Source organism: Oratosquilla oratoria, chromosome 36 (genome assembly GCF_046742065.1).
Source record: "Oratosquilla oratoria isolate Oo_2021 chromosome 36, ASM4674206v1, whole genome shotgun sequence".
Lineage (NCBI taxonomy): Eukaryota > Metazoa > Arthropoda > Malacostraca > Stomatopoda > Squillidae > Oratosquilla > Oratosquilla oratoria.
In genome coordinates this window covers 33,420,935-33,435,934 of record NC_134812.1, presented here as the reverse complement: position 1 = coordinate 33,435,934, position 15,000 = coordinate 33,420,935, and the positions used below count along the sequence as shown (strand labels likewise).

The following is a 15,000-nucleotide window of genomic DNA, read 5'->3' as shown; positions in this document are numbered from 1 at the left end:
ATATATATATATATATATATATATATATTCACTTTTTTATGTCTTAAATGGGCGAAAACGCTCCGTCACCATTTATTTCATTTCCCAGTGGTTTCTGCAAATATCTTCATACCCCTTCCCTATTTCAAGATTTTGGCTATAGGTTAGCATAAGTCCTTACCAACCTTTTCGTTAATGTAACTCGATTTAGAAGTTTTATTATAACTAACACCAAATGATTCCATTCAGCTTAGGAGTCGCCATTTCCAGCAAAAGGGTTAATCTAGTAAATGTCCAGTGGAGTGTCATAGTGTCAATTAAATGTATAACACCCATCACGATTATGTATTATTTTCTTATGTAGTGAAATTAGTATATACTCCAGTACGGATATAATGGTCAGGGTAGAGAAGAAGGACAATAATGCCAATGTAAAGCTAATCATTCTGAGCCCTATAATTTGTCCTAAAGCAAAACAATTGGTACGAAAAGGAAACTTCTCATCAGGAAGTGCACAGCAGAAGTAAAGAGGCAGGTTAGCTTAAAGGGGTCCAGAAATAATCGTATGAGCGAGAGAGAAAAGAGAAAGAGAGAGAGAGAGAGACCTCTCGTGTCACGTGACCACATATTTTAAAGACTGGTCATAGGCATTCAGTCATAAGGCACGCCCTGCCAATGAATGCCTGCTATATAACAGTTGCTTCTCTGACTACAAACCTGAAGAAGAGAAGCAGCTTTACATCGTGGAGGAGGAGGAGGAGACGGTGTCAGAGAGGGGAGTGTTGTCAGGTACAAGTCTCTTTCTGAAATTTTGAATACTCATGTCAGGTCCCCTCCGAGTCCCCACTTTTTTTTTTCTTCGGGTGTCTTTAATTCTCAGGCTATTTTCATACGCTTCTGATTTTTGGTATGGATTTCGTAGCTTGTCATTGTACCCTTTCCAAACTGTCAATGTCTTTCGTGAGGTTCAGGGAACATTAGGAAACAGTATGTGGGCTGTCGAATAAGAAATATTTGGTTTATCTGAGGTAAGAAAAAAAAATATCAGTCAGAAAACCGTATTTGCTTTCTCTGAGGCAGAAATGCAGTGCTTAGACGATTTAAAGTCGTTTATGATAATTATTCCAAGATCCTTTTCACTCTCCATTTTGGTTGCAATTGAAAGAAAAAAAAATTATTAGGTATTATCTTCACGTCTGTGTGTATAGATTTCCACTTGGGTTGCATTTCATTTGCCACTTCCAGATCACCATGGTAGGTTGTCTAAATCTTGGCGTTATCAGTAAATCTGAATACAGTACATTCATTACATGATTTATTTCATTGATATATACTGTGAACAATAATGACCCAGGGACTGAACCCTGAGGAACTCCGCTCGTAACATCATTCCACATAAAAGTTTTGCCAATCAGAACAGAGCGTGCACAGACATTGCAAGGGGCGGGTGCTTTGAGCTGGAAATTGAGCACTTCACTCTTTTGTATTATTCGTATTTGGCAACTATCTGGTAGGGTGCAACACCATTTTCTATCTTATAATTTTTTAGTGGTAAGAGGATGAAAAAAAAAGAACTGTGAGAAATAATTTTTCATTCATTTTCATATATTTTTGTGAAGGGCATTTTTGGGGCACAGGGTAAAGGGGCAGGTGCTCGGGCACCCCCAGCCCGCCCACCCCCACACCCCCACCCGCACGATCCTGAATCGGAACAACTCGCTATTTACAATTTTTCAACCAACTGCTAACCCAGCTCAGAATGTTACTTCTTCTTCCATAAGATAAGTTTAGTGATCATTCTCTCGAGTAGGATCAAATGCTTTGTCGTAGTTTGAGATGACTGTAACGAAATTCAAGTTAAATACAAAAGAGTCCTTAGGACTCAAGCCATAGTGGCTCTCATTCATTGGACAATTTCTTTCTAAAAGAACGTTCAATGCCATTATTCATAATTGTTTTCTATTATTTTTCCTATGACTGAGGTTGGATTTGTAGACCCGTTTATAACTACACAAACGTGAAAGACCAATACAGAATGAAAAAGGCACACCATCTGAATAGCATCACCAGCTGAATGCATTATTCCTTGTAATAACTCACTACATACGTGGCTTCAAACACCTTTTAGAAGAGAATACTTGTAGGACATTAAACAGATTTATTTTATACTGAGGATTTCAGACCCTTATATCACAGTAAAATTCGTTTTATCCGACATTCGAACATCCGACTAGTCAAAACATCCGACTTTTTTTTTAATGTCCCAAGTCGGATAGAATTTGGATTTGTCCAAACATCCGACCGTCGAGTAGTTGTTTAGTTGCTGCGATCGCCGCTACCGACTTATGACGCTCAGTTCGGCTGTTATTTTCGCGGACATTTCTGTGTTTGTTTACGTTTGACCTTTGGTGGTTGTTTCTCCTTTACTCTGCTGTGTTGATTATTGTGCTTTATTGTGCCGAAAATAAATTAAAATGTCTCAAACCAGTGAGCGTGTTGTGCTAAACATTGAACAGAAAGTAATCATCAAGAAGGTAGAACTAGGTATTCCCAAACAAGATATATGTTGGAAATATAACATTAGGGAGACAACTGTTGTGGACATTTTTAAGGCCAAATATAACATGTTTAAGTTTTATGCCGGCCCAAAATGTAACAAGTTTCTATGCAAAAGAAAAACGCTGAGTAAACCCAAGCTAGAAGTGCTTGACGAAGCAGTTTGGGAGTGGTACAAGAGGAAACGAAATGATGGCAAAGGGGTGTCTGTGCATGGTTATATGATAATTGATCAAGCAAAAGAAATGTACAAGAACATAAAAATTACTGAGTTGTTTACTTTCTCCGATGGATGACTTCGTAATTTTAAGGTTTGCCATGGCATCCGAAAGCTTGTTGTCGCTGGTGAAGAGAAAACGGCTGACAAAACTAGCGCAACAGAGTATACTGATAAGTTTGCAATGTTGGTAGAAGAGCATCCGTTAATAGCCGAGCAAATCTATAATGCCGATGAGACAAGCCTGTTTTGGCGTATGCTACCGTCGTCTACTCGGGCGCACGGTGGTGAGAGTGAAGCAGATGGGTACAGATTAAGAAAAGGTTAACTGCTCTGTGTTATAATAATGCAGCAGGAACATATCGGCTAAAATTTATTGTAATAGGTTAGCCCATGCTTCCGGGAGCTTTTAAGGGTGTTAATTCTCTCCCTTTTATTTACAGAGTTCAGAAAAATGCTTGGATGATACAATAAATTTTTCAGGAATGGTTTGACAATCATTTTGTGCCAGACATTGAAAGACATTTTAAGAAGAATGGATTCCCAGAGCATAGCAAGACTGTGTGCTGAGCAATTGCTATGCTTACCCAAAGGTGGATGACCTGCGAAAAGGCAATGTGTTTTGCAACATTTCTTCCCTCCAACACGACATAAAGTTACATTATTCAGACAACCGATGGACCACAGTTGTAAATGAAAATTTCAAGAGACGATATAGCAAAGACATCATGCGAAGAATTTGTGCACATAATGGGAACTCTGAAGGAGTTTCGCCAAAGTTGCAACATCAAAATCGAAATTTGGCACATGTCCAAAGGTTGAAAAGAGGTGAAAAGGTCAACACTAATCGAAGCTTGGTGGAAGTAGTGGCCAGCTGTCATATGTCACTCAGAAGATGAAGATGAATTTGCAGGATTTATTACCAAGAAGAGAGCCGAGAAGAAATAAGCTAAGGAACTGTTGGATTATGTAAAGACAGCTAGAGCTTCTGATGTAAAAGATGTTCTAATTTCTGACAACATCAAAGAAAATACTGAGTCATGGCTAAATTGTGATAACCAAGCCTACAAGTCAAGTCGTGACAGATGATGAAATCAAAGACATGGTTTCTAACTCAAGTTGATAAAAATAACGACAGTGATGATGATGGAAATGATGAAATACCAATAGTTACTTGCGATGAGGCTTAAAAATATTTAGAATCATTCATAACATTCATGGAATCACTAAATGAATTTACAACTCAAGATGTTATAAGTCAGTATATCTTGCATTCGAAGTTCTTATGCTATAGAAGAGCATCATTAAAGCAGCTAATCTTGCAGGAAATATTCCAAAGACCAGCCAGACTACTAAGTTCTATTCCACCTGTACCTCAAGATGCTGTAATGACTATCATTTATTTTATATCATTTGTTTATTTGTTTTGTTATCATTTGTCCGTTTGTTTAATATTTTTTGTTTGATTCTCATTTATTATTAGTTATGTCAATTTATTATCATTTACTATTTACCTGCTTATTATCTAACTATACCTATGCATTTATTTATTTATTTTTATTATTTATTCATTTATTTATTCATTTATTTGTTTCTCATTATTATTATTTTTTTCGCATCCGACCTAGATATTGACCAAAAGGTCTCCTGTCGGCATGTTCCGCCTTTGTAATCCTTTGTAATATGCCTCCTACATCGTCACCTGCTACATACTGTACTGCTAGTGCATCAACACCTGCAACCATTATAGCAGATGTTCCTGATCCTGCTCTTTCACCTGCTACACACACTTTTAATGATGCTCCTACAATCAACTAATGTCCCTGCGATGCTGTAATATATATAAAGTTCTCATTGGAAAAAAAAAATTCTTTCTTTCTTTCTTTTAACAATAATAGATGTGTATTCTTTTTTAAAGTTAACTAAATTTCCTCTCCAGAGGCAATGCATAAACATGTGAATGATGAGTCATCAAATAAGATATTTAAGTGTTTGAAAAAAAAACAGTTAATAAGGTTTTCTAAGCACAGCATGAGGTTGAAAATCTTCCCTGAAATATGTCTCTGAAAATACGCATTTCCATAACTGCTGTACATTTATATTAGCATCATTAGAAATGCCTTACCCACATGTCTGACACGAAGGGTCAACAATTAATGCATACTCCCAGCTATGATTTACACGTGTGAAACCTGGAAACTCCCGGCATCGGTGTGAATTAAGGTTAGGAAATACGTACAACAATGGATGTATTAACAATGAAAATAAGACTGAAAAGCAGGGAGCCTAGCCCCTGAATTAGAGGACACACAATCTTACAGAAAGTAAATAAATGGAAGTCAGAAAAGATGCTGACCGACTGGATGCCGACCACACTCTTTCTCAATCGTATCTCAATGGCTCTACGTTAGGTTAGGTCTCATGAAGTTGTTTACATAACTCTAGTGCAAGTGTAGTTTCGTCTAGAGCCTCCATATGGTTCTCTAATGACCTGCAGTCCTCAGCATTTGATCCTTTGAAAAAAGAAATAACGTCTAAGGCATTTCTGAACCCCTTATAACTTAAACAGAAACTCTGTTTGGAGCTGTTTCTCTTTACCACGTTCCCCCCTTTTCCCTTTGTAGCTACTCGCCCGACACATAGCTTTCGTGGCGCCCATCATGTCTAGCATCTTCTGGCTGATGACAGCGAGCCTGATCGTGAGCATGGGCCTCCTACACCCGACGTCTTCCCCGACCCACCTGGCGCCGCCCACCTTGCTCCTGATCGTGACCGCCCACACGTCGCTCCCCATGAAGCGGCTGCACGCCCAGGCGTTGGCAATCATATCATCTTTCCTTCCCCTGGCCGCCGCCGCCGCCGCCGCCGCTGGCGGCGGTGGCGGCGGCGACAATCTGGTCTGGCAGCCCCAAGAGGTACGTAGAGTAGATTCGCTCCCTCCTCCACATAATGCAGTTTAATTAACGTTTCGCCAGTTTTTACTTTGTTCTTGTGTGTGTGTGTTTGTGTTTATCGTCCGCTCCTGGATCTTTTATGTCCAATGTGTTTCCAGGTATCACGGAATATTCTCGTCCCTAGTGCTACCGAAACTGTGGTTTGCTTGGTCAGTAGGAAATAGTGCTTCTTCTGTCACTAGGAGACTTTATTCAGCTGAAATAAGTCCCTTTTCTAAGTTCTAAGGGTTAAAATCAACATCGACCCATCCGCCTTTTTCTAGTTTTTGCCTGACAATTTCAGTCAGCTGTAGGAAACTCCCCGTACCGAAAAGTAGCCCCTTTTATCTGGTTACCACCAGTCTATTCCGTTAACCCTCTAGCATCCCTTCGATAAAAAATGGATTAAACTTAATTAATTACCCATTTATACTAAGAATCAATTTTCTTGCTGTAGTCAATCCGTTCTCGTGCTCTGCGGAGGCGGAAGCCCTTAAACAAGAAATGGATTAGAGTCCAACGTATGTGGACATAAAATTATGTAATCGAAGTCTTCCTCATGACGACTGAAGACGTCTTTCATCGAGTCCACCCTGACCTTTCCAACGTGCCCTTCGAGACGCTCCTCGTTCGCTGGCGGCGACGGAGGCGAAGACGGTCCCTCTTGATATCGAAGTCGCTCGCGGGTCCTCCGTCACTTCGACACTTTTAACATTTTCCTCAAGATACTGGTTCCTATCTTTACCTCACCCTGATTTATTATATATCACTAAGGGCTACGTGTCCTAGTGACGTAATCGGAAGCATGTTGGTCTCGCATTCGCTTAGTTACGCGTTCGAATCCCGCACTCCTCTCCAATTTCCAGCAGTGACTGTTTGTTACCTGCCCCAACAGCCCAAGCTCATAGGGCAAAGGTGAGTGCTTCGGCCGCAACTACGCGCCTCTTGGCGTAGACTCCTCACCTTCTACACCGCTAAGGGCTAGGTGATGTAAAAATAGTCACTGTCTTTCTTCAGACGCGGCGTTCCACTGGTACCGCTTCGTTGATTGGTGTACACAAAGCCGCATGTACCTCCCCACCCCTACACCCCGAACGTGACGTCACGAGTCTGGCCTCACCTTGCTTAAACCCTTTCCTGACAACGCAACAGGCTGGAGTTAAGACAGGTGGGGGCAACGTCTGCGTTTTTTTTTTTTTTTTTTTTTTTTTTTTTTTTTTTTTTTAGACAATACCAAGTCACCTTCCCCTCCCCCTCCCCCTCCCCCCGTCCCCCTCCCCTAAACTTCTGCAACTGGTGAATCAAGAGAACAGACGATAGTGCCTCAATGGCACTGAGGACGTCACCGTTGCTAAAGTCATAGTCTAACAAACTGAACACTCTAGCTTTTTGTAATGTGCAAAATATATTCTACAACAAAGAATAATCCGGTTGTAATATACATTCGTATGGCCCATATGATAGACATACTACGTCGTCACAACTAATCATGAGTGACGAATATTCTCTGAGAATTCTCATAAATATTGTTATCTCATTAAACTATTTGCCTTTTCGCTGCAAGAGTGGTTTCCGTTCCACTGAATAAAATCAATATCAGAGAAGAGGTCAAAGGAAACGTTAAAATAAACAAAAAATAAAATCTATGTTCATCAGTCAAGGAACGGTGTGTGAGAGAACGACGGAAACCCAGATCGTCTTGTCACCTTTTCACTACGTTTTTACTTTAGTATTTATCATAGTTGCCGTCAAGCGATTTCATTCAGCTAAGAAGAACTTCATCCGGAACGACAGGGTCAAATGCAAAATCGTGAGTCATCTTATTTAACCCTTCCCGCTGCGTTTTACATCAGTATTTTTGTATCTACCGCCAGGCAATTCTATTCCGCTGAGGGAAACACCCACAACCCGCAGCGATCTCATTCAGCGGTATTAGGAACCCGCACGGGGTCACTCAGAGATCGAAACTCTTCGTAAATGTTGTGATTCACTCTTTCTCCTCTCGCCTTTATTATACATACTGCCCTTTGACGGTCTTATTCCCTAACGTCATAGTACCCGCATATTATCTCAGTTACCACTTACCAATTTTGGCTCCTGGTATGAATTATTTTATCTTAATTTAATTACAGGGTACTGGCTGGTCACCCGCATTTCAATTTATTGTGTAGTTTGGCATTACGTGAGTGTTTATTCGTTGTGCAAGGTCGAATTGGTGCCATCATAAATCCTTGTGGGATGTGGGACGCCGCTTGTCATTTCTCTCTTCTTTGGGTCTTCTCTCCTAAATATGTTCTTCTTTCTCCTTTTCAGTCTCTCGTCCTCTCCAGTACTTGTCTTATTTCAAATATCCTATCTACTCAAGTATTTGTCTCATTCCAGTCTTATATGTATGTATTTTTAACTTGTAGATTTTTTTTTGTGCGGTGTTTTGCCAAATATTTTTAAATATAAGTAATCCGGCCATCCTATTTCCTCTTGTATATGTTTGACATAAAAATATTTTTATATAGTTTGAGTTTTCTGTTCTGAATTAAACTTGCTTGTGTGTGTGTGTGTGTGTGTGTGTGTGTGTGTGTGTGTGTGTGTGTGTGTGTGTGTGTGTTTCCTAGTATTTTACCTAGTTGCATTCTACGGGAAGGGGAGCTATGCTTGTGGTGACCCCTCTTCGTATCTCGTAACATCTAGTTTGTTTTTAAATTCATGTATGGTGTTTGCACACACTATTGTTTCGTCAAATTTGTGTGTGTGTGTGTGTGTGTGTGTGTGTGTGTGTGTGTTTCCTAGTATTTACCTAGTTGTATTCTACGGGAAGGGGAGCTATGCTCGTAGTGACCCGTCTTTGTATCCCGTAAAATCTATATTGTTTTTAAATTCATGTATGGTGTTTGCACCCACTATTGTTTCGTCCAATCTATGTGTGTGTGTGTGTGTGTGTGTGTGTGTTTCCTAGTATTTTACCTAGTTGCATTCTACGGGAAGGGGAGCTATGCTTGTGGTGACCCGTCTTCGTATCTCGTAACATCTAGTTTGTTTTTAAATTCATGTATGGTGTTTGCACACACTATTGTTTGGTCCAATCTATGTGTGTGTGTGTGTGTGTGTGTGTGTGTGTGTGTGTGTGTATGTGTGTGTGTGTGTGTGTGTGTTTTTCCTAGTATTTTACCTAGTTGCATTCTACGGGAAGGGGAGCTATGCTTGTGGTGACCCCTCTTCGTATCTCGTAACATCTAGTTTGTTTTTAAATTCATGTATGGTGTTTGCACACACTATTGTTTCGTCAAATTTGTGTGTGTGTGTGTGTGTGTGTGTGTGTGTGTGTGTGTGTGTGTGTGTGTGTGTGTGTGTGTGTGTGTGTTCGTATGTGCATCTGTGTGTCATGTTTCATGCTCTATCATATCTCTCTAGTTCGTTACTTCATCCCCTCCGAGACTGGAGTGGAGGGGAAACTTTTCTTTCCACTCTTCTGACCTTCTGCCTGACTAATATTCTCTTCGCCTGCGTGGCACAGTCTCGACTGCAGCGTGTCTGGGCTTGAAAATACACACAGACGAGCAAAGTACAATAATACCTCCTCTACATTGTTCTCTCGATCCTTGACCCTCCAGGTGGCGGGTTCCCTGCTGCTGGTGGGTGGAGCGCACCTTCTCGGCTGGTGGTTAGACTGGGAGGCGATTCACGCCCACGCCCACGCTTTCAACTCGACGCGGGACGTGATTGAAGCCGGGGTGAGGCTTCAGTGTGAAAAGGAACAGCAAGAACAGCTTCTGGAGTCCGTCATACCGGCTTACATCGCAGTTGGGGTAAGTGTTTCCATTTCCATACAGGGGAGAGGGGGAACTCTACCTTTCCGCATGCATCAAAGGACTTGGGAATGTTTGCGGTCTTGTGTTGGGTTTTGTCCGCCGGAGCGTGGCTGCACCGTTTAATTACATGCATGTTTGTTTGTATGCGTGTATGTATGCATGTATGTATGTATGTATGTATGTATGTATGTGTGCATGTATATATGTATGTATGTGTGTATGTATGTATGTGTGTATGTATGTATGTATGTATGTATGTATGTATGTATGTGTGTGTGTGTATAAGTGTGTATGTATGTATGTGTGTGTGTATATAAGTGTTTATGTATGTACGTATGTATGTATGTGTGTATATAAGTGTGTATGTATGTATGTATGTATGTATGTATGTATGTATATAAGTATGTATGTATGTGTGTATGTAAGTTTGAATGTACATATATATATATATATATATATATATATATATATATGTGTGTGTGTGTGTGTGTGTGTGTGTGTGTGTGTGTGTGTGTGTGTGTGTGTGTGTGTGTGATTCACCATGTTCTTAGATCACGTTTTGGACTCGTGATCGACAGCTATTTCCCTCCCGAAAGAGAGCTCAGAGCTCATTTATGACCGATCTATGGGTAATGCTGTGACCTTACACGCACACACATACACCCAACTCTCCGCCCATGTAAGTTCGCGTAACGATTCGCAACGCAACGATACTGAAATTATTTCAGCCCTGGGCGGGATTCGAACCCGGACCGCCGTTGTGACGGCCGCGAACGCTACCTCTACGCCATGTGTGTGTGTGTGTGTGTGTGTGTGTGTGTGTGTGTGTGTGTGTGTGTGTGTGTGTGTGTGTGTGTGTGTGTGTGTGTGTGTGTGTTCATTTATATATGCGTGCATGTATATATACATATATATATGAATGTATATATTATAACATTTGTCTATAGTGGACCAGCCAAACATCTTTTTTTATCTTTGAGGGCATTACTTGTTAAAAGCAGGTATTCATGTCAGATCAATCAGAGAATCAAGAAAAAAGTGTGGGTGGATACCATCTTAAATTTTGACTTTCAAGGTCATTTTCAAGGTCAAACAGCAAAAATTAGGTAAAACAGGTATTTTCTTATTCAATGAAATCGAAGCTTGCTTGGTAATTCTAGGCTTTAGGTTTGTGTTCTTTGAAGTGTAATGTACGCAGGCCATGTAACATTCTTCACGAAAATTATCACACTTAATTGATATGCATATAAAAAATAAAAGTTGCTTTTATCACAAACACGGTACTTTTTTATTTCCAATAATTTCAATCAGTACAAATATGTTATGCCTTTATGGACTGAATAGACTATATAAGTTCAGATGAACCACTTGCTTCTTCTTGGATGGCGGAGTTACAAGTGCATGTCCATCAATCAGCACGCAGGTCTTCATGTCAGCAACTGGAACCTCTGTGGGTACATTTATTCCAGGCATCAGGATACTGACTAGGTCTCCCTTTGTCGTTGACTTCATCTGACCTCCAGGCTTGAGAATAGAACCCATTTTCACTGATCGACCTGCAGTTACAGCATTCAGTAACCGCAACAACAGCTTTCTGTCGACCTAGATAGATTTCTGAACACCATGCCGAGTATAAATAGCTACTTTGTACATATATGCAACAGTTTTTGAGTGGTGCCTACTAGGAGCAACATGGCACTGTACACTTCCATCAATGAGCCGTTGTTTAACATTAGCTATGAGATGCTGCTTGCCTCGATCCTCAGCTGTGAGGAGATCAGTGATCACATCAAATGATGTAATGCCTTTGGTTGCTAATGTTACAAGAGGTACATTTCTCTGTTTCATCTTCTTCATTCGGTGTACTGTGTAATCTAAAACCCTTAAATCTTTCCAATTGCTTTGCATGTTTCTTCACATCATCAACATCACGATTTGTGTGCGATACAGCACTATCAGAACGGGTCAAAAATGTCATTTCCTCTTCATCTTCTAAACTAAAAAGATATCTGGTGTCCTGTGAAATGCGTGATCGTTCTGACCATATAATACAGAACTTGTTTGGATTGGTCTTTCCTTGTGATACCTATGATGCGTTTTGTAAGTTTTGTTCATCCATTCAGTGGCCTGATCATCAGAAATGTGGTTGAACCACCTTCTTTTATTTACAACAAAATTTCCATTCGTGAATTCAGCTGTTGTCTCAAGTCTTCTCATATCTGCAAGGTAGACAGATATGCGTAATTCGTGTGGTGAAAGTTAGTCATCCATGGCAGCACTACAGCAAGTATGAATACCAATTACCATCCCTCATGACTGTAGAAATCCAGGAAAATTTGTACCATGTCCATATATGTTGGCCAGAATCTGAAGTCTGGGACGTCTGAGTCTTATACATTAAAGATATGTATATTTTCGGTTTAATTGTGGACTTAACACTTTGAAATACCAAACCTTCACTTACAATAGAAAAAACTGTCATTTTATTGGATTATTTAACCAAAGAGAGCCTTATTACAAAAAAGGCAAAAACCAAATTTTGAACCACAGTGACCTTGATGATCTTCAAAACGACTTTAACATTATAAATTCGAGATGGAATCCACGCACATATTTTTTACCCCCCCACACCGGAAAGATTCCACATACATGCCTGCTGTTAACATGTAATGCCCTAAAAGATTTAGAGTTTTTATCCAGGTTTGGCTGGTCTACTATTAGGGGAAACTGAATGTTATCACGTGAGATAAGAAACAGGACGAAGACGAGAAGATCGACAACACTTGCGTAAACTACGGCTGAAATATTATAAAACTCTACGGAAATGAACTGCATTTGTGAACTCGATGTAGTAAAACGCTTCAGTACAACACGAAAAAAGACAAGAGAGATCGTTAACATTTTGTTAAATTATTTTTAACATCTAACTTCCGTCCTTTCTTACTTTCTACAGAACTTACATGACGTATATACTCTAAGAGAAGGAAAGATGCAATTCTTACTGTTCTATAATACGCATAGAGCTGCTATGTCCCTCGGACTCTAGGAATCCCTTATACATGTCTTTACATCCTTAGTCATATTGAAATGGTTGCATAAACATATTTAGATATGAATATACACTCAATACAGACTTGAAATATATCAAAGGGCATACACAAACGTATATATATATATATATGTATATATATATATATATATATATGTATATATATATATATATTCATATTATATTATATATATATACGAGTATATATTCATATACAGCATTATATATATATATATATATATACATATCTGTGTGTGTGTGTGTGTGTGTGTGTGTGTGTGTGTGTGTGTGTGTGTGTGCGCGTTTATATGGCATACATATGTGGTGAACAGAGTCCCCCACATAGGTTCCTACGCGATATTTTGGCTTATAGAGATAGGATGGACAAGGAATGTATATGTTGTGTAGAAATAGCTGGCCTTCGGCCTTGTATTACATTTGTGTAGGTTAACTCCATATTACGCCTGTACTACAGGCATTTGTATCCTCATGAAAGCACAACCTAGGCCCTGCCGACCCATGTTTCGGTCAAGATGGGTCGTTTGCTACTGTAGCGTACGCAGGGTGTGTATATAAGGATGCCAGGTTTTGGTGTCCAGCCCAGTTCTTTTCTGTACTCGTCAAGAGCGGTGCGCGACTCAGGTCACTCCGCAGTCACTTTTATGGTTAGGACAGAGCTCGGATCCCTGCCCGCCGACCCAGCCTAGGTCGACACTCGCGCTAACCAGAATAAAGCCACCAAACTCACTCGAGTCTCCCTCACTCCCTCGGCACCAAAGCACAATTAACATTCCCGTAATGTTACACACACACACACACACACATATATATATATATATATATATATATATATATATATATATATGTATATATATATATATATATGTTTATATATCATACATATGTATATACATATATACAGTATGATATATATATACATATATATATATACATATATATATATATATATATATATATATATACACATGTGTGTGTATGTCGAAACGTCTGGTTCTAAATAAAACTCCATACTATAGCCTTAACTTTTCATTTTGCCACCTCACAGCCATATATATACATATATATATATATACATATGTCTCTGTGTGTGTGTGTGTGTGTGTGTGTGTGTGTGTGTGTGTGTGTATGACTGCCTTGACCTTGTCCTGCGAGGTTAAAATTCCTTGTGAGTTAAGGACATGCCCTAAGAAGCGTATTTCTTTCTGAAGGAAGGAGCACTTCTTAAGCTTCAGTTTGAGGCCTGCTTTTGCTAGTCGTGAGAAGACAGTGTTAAGAGTGTGTAAGTGTTCGCTAACCGATTTCGAAGCGATGATCACATCATCGAGGTACATAAACACAGAATGGCCTATGAGACCTGCAAGGACTGTGTGCATAAGTCGTGTGAATACTGAAGGAGCTGAAACGAGACCCATGGCTAGTCGTTTGAAGTGATAGTGTCCTGTGGGGGTGCTGAAGGCTGTCAGGGGTCTAGACTCTGGAGCAAGGGGAATCTGGAAATATCCCGACATAAGGTCCAAGGTCGTGAACACTACGTTGTTTTCACCGACGGAGTGTAAGAGGTCTTGCAATACAGGGATGGGGTGTCTATCTGGTATAGTTAGCTTATTTAATTCCCTGAAGTCTACTACTGGGTGGAAGGAACCATCGTGTTTAGGGACAACAAAGAGAGGGAAATTCCATTCACTGATTGATGGTTCAATGATGTCCTGAGCAATCATGTCTTGGATAAGGTTATCTACAATCATGCGTTTACTGTGTGGCATTCTGTATGCGGGAATGTAACGTGGTTTTGAGTTCTCACGAAGGGGTATATGATGCTGAATGAAGTTAGTAACTCCGAGGAGTTCATCTAGAGTGGCAGTGGTTTGCCTGAAGTTGTTGCAAAGAGCAATCAAATATGCTTGTACATCAGGAAAGTCTATCGGGTTGAAATTTAATGCATCAATCGGATGCTGTGCCATGGGTACGTCGGAAGTTGTGGTGCGTAAGGGATATACTTCAAAATTGCACATGTTTGTAAGAATTGTGAGATGGAGGGGTGTGTTATTGTCAATGACAATCAAAATGCATGTATAACCTTTCTTTGACGTTGAGCTGATGGCTAAAAGGAGAGAAAAGTCATTGACACGCCAAGTTTCTGGCATACAGAGTACATCGGTGTCTTGTGCTTGAAAAACTCGTAGGTGTATATTTGTATACTCGCGAGGAAACAGTGCCTTTGGGCTGATGAGCACTGCGTGTGTTTGAATGTAGATAACACTTCTGAGACTGGGGTGGATTTGATGTTGAATTCCTCTAGGAGGGGCAAGAAATTTTCTTCAGTCAATGAAATACTAGTGGTATTTAATGGGTGTTTAATCCCGAGTTTAGCTGATTTGAACATGCGAGAGGAGTTAGCACGTCTGTTACGTTTGGAGTGCATGTCCGTAGCTGTCAGTA

At 40.1% G+C, this 15,000-nt stretch overlaps 1 protein-coding gene across 4 annotated transcripts in view; it reads left to right on the top strand.

Annotated features, from left to right (window-relative positions):
- LOC143018945 (adenylate cyclase type 2-like) overlaps nucleotides 1-15,000 on the top strand; it is a 254,319-nt gene that overhangs the window by 143,724 nt on the left and 95,595 nt on the right. For all 4 annotated transcript variants that reach the window (XM_076174554.1, XM_076174556.1, XM_076174555.1 and 1 more), the window contains exons 4-5: nucleotides 5,377-5,667; nucleotides 9,294-9,488. In XM_076174554.1, coding sequence (XP_076030669.1) covers nucleotides 5,377-5,667; nucleotides 9,294-9,488 — 486 coding nt within the window. The remainder of the gene's footprint in view (nucleotides 1-5,376; nucleotides 5,668-9,293; nucleotides 9,489-15,000) is intronic.